The 5,167-nt window shown below is 65.9% G+C and overlaps 2 protein-coding genes across 3 annotated transcripts in view; one reads left to right on the top strand and one right to left on the bottom strand.

The window, feature by feature from the left end:
• Positions 1-1,509, top strand: part of CFD (complement factor D) — a 2,120-nt gene extending 611 nt beyond the window's left edge. Inside the window, exons 2-5 of one of the 2 annotated variants that reach the window (XM_021705374.1) lie at positions 377-533; positions 624-768; positions 855-1,112; positions 1,291-1,509. In XM_021705374.1, the coding sequence (XP_021561049.1) occupies positions 377-533; positions 624-768; positions 855-1,112; positions 1,291-1,452 (722 nt within the window). In that variant the 3' untranslated portion in view covers positions 1,453-1,509. Of the gene's footprint in view, positions 1-375; positions 534-623; positions 769-854; positions 1,113-1,290 lie in introns of both variants that reach the window. The other variant, XM_044919132.1, reaches the window with a different exon arrangement.
• Positions 1,510-3,553: 2,044 nt separating this feature from the next.
• Positions 3,554-5,167, bottom strand: part of MED16 (mediator complex subunit 16) — a 12,740-nt gene continuing 11,126 nt past the window's right edge. The window contains exons 14-15 of the mRNA XM_044918476.1: positions 4,707-4,790; positions 3,554-4,225 (exon numbers count right to left, since the gene is read on the bottom strand). Of these exons, the coding sequence (XP_044774411.1) occupies positions 4,099-4,225; positions 4,707-4,790 (211 nt within the window). The 3' untranslated portion in view covers positions 3,554-4,098. The remainder of the gene's footprint in view (positions 4,226-4,706; positions 4,791-5,167) is intronic.

Genomic DNA, 5,167 nt, shown 5'->3' with positions numbered 1-5,167 from the left:
ATGGAAGGCTCTGAAAGTCTAGGAATTTTCAGAACTTCGAATGTGAGACCTGAGCTTTCCCCACAGTGAGGATCCGCAGCTGCGCGGGGCAGGACTGGCGGCCAGCGAAGCCAGCGCCGGCTGGACCGCAGCCCCCCGTGGCTGCCGTTTGCCTTGAAGCTGTTAGGCGCAGTGTGTAGGCCGGATTTGCCCCAGACCCCACCACTCCCCATCATTCTGTCCGCTGGCTGTGCTCCCTGGCCCCTGCGCAGTTCGCCCCTCTGGTGGGTAGAATGCCAGGCCTGAGCGGGCTGCAGTGGCCAGGGTGCAGGAGGGAGGTGTGCGGGCTCGCCTCTGGCCAGCGCTGAAGCGCTCACGCCCACCTGCCTATCCCCAGCGGCGCAGCCTCGCGGGCGGATCCTGGGCGGCCGCGAGGCCGTGTCCCACGCGCGGCCCTACATGGCGTCGGTGCAGGTGAACGGCAAGCACGTGTGCGGCGGCTTCCTGGTGTCCGAGCAGTGGGTGCTGAGCGCAGCGCACTGCCTGGAGGACGCGTGAGTGGCCTGGAGAGAGGCGGAGCAAAGAGCGCGGGAGGCGGTTTGGCTGGGGTGGGGACGTGGCTCTGATGCGGACCCCACTCCCAGGGCGGACGGGAAGGTGCAGGTGCTCCTGGGCGCACACTCCCTGTCGCAGCCGGAGCCCTCCAAGCGCCTGTACGACGTGCTCCGCGCAGTGCCCCACCCAGACAGCCGGCCCGACACAATCGACCACGACCTCCTCCTGCTGAAGGTCAGCCAAGTCCAGCCGCAACCCCTCCTGCCGCACGCACCCCCGCCCATCCCCGACCTGACGCTCGCTTCCGCCCCACCCCGCAGCTGTCAGATAAGGCCGAGCTGGGTCCCGCCGTGCAGCCCCTGGCCTGGCAGCGCGAGGACCGCGACGTGGCGGCCGGCACGCTCTGCGACGTGGCCGGCTGGGGTGTGGTCACCCACGCGGGCCGCCGGCCGGACCGCCTGCAGCACCTGCCCCTGCGGGTGATCGACCGCGCCACCTGCAACCTGCGCACGTACCACGACGGCACCATCACCGAGCGCATGATGTGCGGGGAGAGCAACCGCCGGGACACCTGCAAGGTGCGCCGGGAGAGCGGGGCCATCGAGGGGGCGGGGCGTGCGGCGAGGAGGGCCCGGGGGCGGGGCTGGACCGAGGCCCGGACTGCTGGGGAGGAGAGGGAGGGCTACTGGCGGAGAGAGCCGGGCGCGGGGTCGGGGGCGCGGGGCGCGACGCAGCGCTCACGGCCCGCCCCCACAGGGCGACTCCGGGGGCCCACTGGTGTGCGGCGGCGTGGCAGAAGCCGTGGTCACTTCGGGCTCGCGCGTGTGCGGCAACCGCAAGAAGCCCGGCATCTACACGCGCGTGGCGAGCTACGCGGCCTGGATCGACGGTGTGCTGGCCGAGGGCGCGGCCGCCTGAGGAGGCCCCGGGGGGCGGCGGTCACGGGGGTCGAGCAATAAAAGTCCTGTCCTGCAAGCGCCCCGCCTGCACTGAGCACGCGCCGCCGGCCGCGGGAGACGGGGACCCGAGGGCGGCGAGGACGCGGCTCCACGCTTCGGCCGCAGGGGGGCGCCCCGACTCTTCCACCCGGGGTGGGGGAGGGGCTTACGTCCCAGGTGCCGCTTACGTCCCAGGTGCCCCTTCCGCTCCCGCGGACGTCCGGCCCTCTGTCCGGCCTCCCAAGCGGGGCGGGAGGGCCCACTGTGTGCGAGGCCCTGCTCTGGGCTGAGCTTTAGGTACACAGACCCTCTGAAGTCAGTCGTGTTCTTGGGACCCATGTCCCACATCGGGAAACTGAGGCTCAGAGGCTTCGTGACTCCCCTGAGATCCGAGGAAGCTCCCGGCAAAGCCTGGATCCGACCCCAGAACCACAGCACCTGCGCTCGTGGTCATCGCCAGGTGCTCCGAGGTTCACAGAGTAAATTAGGTGGATGGGTGTCCCAGACCAGCCATACCGACCGGCGCCCTGGGCCTCAGTTTACCCTTCTGGGCAACGACAAGGAGGTCGGAGGGCAGAACCCAGGCCCTGAGGCCCTTTGCCATCTCCCACCTGGATGAGGAGCCACTGAGACCCAGCACCCGCTAGGCCCCGGGTGTCCAGCTTGGCCCACAGAGGGGTTCATGACTTCCCTTTTGTTGAAAAGGAGACTGAGAGTCTGAGAGGTGAAGTCATGGGCCCCACTGGGGGTTGGGGAATTGGGACTGGAACCTGTGGCCATGTTTTACTTTCCTACTACAGGATGTTCACCTTGGAGTCATACGCTCATTCGTACACAAGCGCTTACTGCGCACCTACTGTGTGCTCAGCCCTGCTCGTAATAACTTAGTCCAGTCTTCCTCACGGCATGGCTGCAGGGGCTCCAGAATGAGGGGACCCAGACCCCACCTCTTGACGGGAGTCATGTTCACGTCATAAAACCACAACTTAACCTTAAACCCGTGATGTGAGTGCAGAACGGACCTGTTGTTCTAAAACAAGTAACCAGCTTAAAAAGTAGGACTTGAGAGAGACAATGGCTAAAGAGGACGGGGCCCAGTGAAGGGTGTGGAGGGCCAAGCAGAAGCATGAGGTTCATGAGCCCCGAACCTCAACCACGCAGATGGCACAGCAGTGGGGGCTGGGCACCATCCGGGGGGAAGGACCCCATGGAGCTCGCCTCCAGGGAGAAGAGCTGTCTTCCCTGCTCCCCAAAACTGTCCCCAACTCTGCCCTACATGTGAGGTAGACTAAAAATCTGCCTATCTTCCCCCACTAGCTCACGGATGGCTCTGTCCATCAGCAGTGCCCACTCACCCAGGTACGCCTCGACCAGGGGAGGCTGCCCTTGGGGTCCCCGTGTCACTAAAGGGAGACCAGGCAGTGGTGACCAGCAGGGTGGGAGGCAAGGCGGGCAGCAGGAGCCCGCCAACTCAGTCAAGGGCCGGCTCCCCACCTCCACGCCTGCCCCCAGCGCTGGCCCACAAATGCCAAGTCCCCGCAGAAAGCGTCAGCTCCAACAGCAGGCCCTCCTGGGCAACACGGGCCCAGCCAGGTAATGGGGCTCACAGAGCTCCCCACCCAGCGCACGCGCAGCATTTACCTCCCGGGGGCATCCACCTGGCCTGCCCTCCCTGAGCCTTCCAGCAGGAAAACAAGAGAATCAATTAGCGCTCCACAGGCAGGGCACGCTGTCTGGAGGCCTGGGGAGCAGGACATAATTGGGAAAAGTGCTTGTTGGCAGAAGGCGGAACCCCTGGGGGGACCAGGCCTGAGCTTCCAGAAACCCAGGGGCCTCGGTGGGGGGGGGGGGGGGGGGGGGAGATGATCGAGTGGGGAGGCAGGGAAAAAGGATATAGACACACACATCAACAGAAGCCCACCCACTGTGCCCGGCCCGCGACTCCCTGCAGGAACCTGTGATTAGCACACAGTAGGTGCTCCATAAATGTTGACAGCAAGACAGTGACACGCGGGCACAGGAGCCCAGAACTGGGGGGCGGGGACGGGGAGGGGCAGCACCCGGCGCCGACTTGACACCTGTGACCGGCAGGACGTTTATTGGGCCTGCTGAGGTCAGAACCACCCAGATGCGCTGGCAGGAGCAGGTGAGGAGATGGAAGCAGGTGTCCCGGCGGCTGTCACTGGCAGCAGCACCCACGCAGATGCCCGGCAGCTCACAGTTTTGCGTGGCACATTCTGAAGAACGGAGGCCCGGGGCATCCCGGACCCTCGGAGCCAGGATCTGGGGCACCCAGAGGGGCCGCTGAGGCCTGGGCGTCCAGGGAGGGCACCACGTGTGCTGTGGTCCTGAGCCCGTGAGATCACAGGCCTGTCTCGGTCACCACCTGGCACAGGTGGACAGGTGGCTGGGCCCCTCCACCCCGGATCCACCATAAGGCTTCGAGGGAGAGAAAGCAGCCCCGACGGGGCCGCGGGGCACCAACGTGAGGCTTCAGGCCACGTCCTCCCCTGCCCTGTCCAGTGATGGGGCCCGGAAAGCCAACTTCCAGGACGCCTATTTCGCAAAGCACCCAATGAAGGTCTGGAGTGTGTGGAATGCCATGTCACTCCAGCGAGGGCCCTGGTCAGGGGTAGCTGAGGGGCACCCGCCGCCACAGACCACCACACAGGCAGTTCTTAATCCAGCGCTGCTCCCACTGTTTGACAGCTGTCGTCTTATTGGGTGACCTGAGCATGGTGACGCAGCCGCACCTGGGGGCAGAGCCAGGCAGGTGAGCCCTGACTGGACTGTCCTCCCACTGGGCCTTGGCACATGCTGCTTCCCCCCCCGAAGAGTGCTGTTCCCGGCACCCCCCCCAACGCCGACCTGGCTCCTCCACACCCTTCCACCCCAGCTCAGGCATCGCCCCCCCTCACCTCCATGAGCAGATGAGGTGGGGTTGTGGGGTTTTTGAGGCTCGGCCGCCCCCTAGCAGCAGTGACCCCAGGAGCCACAACCCGCATCTAGGGTTCTCTGGCAACAACTGGGGCCGTATTTGCACAGGGCCCATGCTTCGTTTCTGTATTGTCGGGCACCTGAGCGCTCCCCCAGGGCAGCCGCAAGCTGCGTGCTCACCCATACCCAGACACTTGCTCACCGCCAGTGCCCGAGGCGGGGACAGCTGGCAGCCTGTGGGGGAGGCACTCCCGTGACCCATGTCGACGGAGGGGGTCCGAGGTGGGCAGCGCTCACCTGGTGCAGGCCTTGCACTCCTCCGTGGGGTAGGCTCCCAGGTGCAGCCTCCGCAGGTGGTCGATCTTGGGCTGGCCCGGTGCCCTGGCGGACGAGAGAGAACGTGCGCGGCTCAGGCGTCCATGCGCACACGTGCGCTCACGTGTGCACACAGGCACACACCTCCCTCTGACGTGCCCGCCCTCCGCCTGCAGACACAGCAGCGCTGGGAGGCACAGGAGAACCCATGGGAGGGGACCTGGGGGCTGGGCGGGGGTGTACTAGTATTAAATACATCTAAGCTTTCCGGAACAATGAATTTAAGACCTCCTTGTGGGGGCACCTGGGTGGCTCAGTCGTTAAGCGTCTGCCTTCGGCTCAGGTCGTGATCCCAGGGTCCTGGGATCGAGCCCCGCATCGGGGTCCCTGCTCCGCGGGAAGCCTGCTTCTCCCTCTCCCACTCCCCCTGCTTGTGTTCCCTC

The sequence above is a fragment of the Neomonachus schauinslandi genome, chromosome 1 (assembly GCF_002201575.2).
Source record: "Neomonachus schauinslandi chromosome 1, ASM220157v2, whole genome shotgun sequence".
Classification (NCBI taxonomy): domain Eukaryota; kingdom Metazoa; phylum Chordata; class Mammalia; order Carnivora; family Phocidae; genus Neomonachus; species Neomonachus schauinslandi.
Note: the sequence above shows the minus strand (reverse complement) of the source record. Positions and strands in the feature narration are given on the sequence as shown.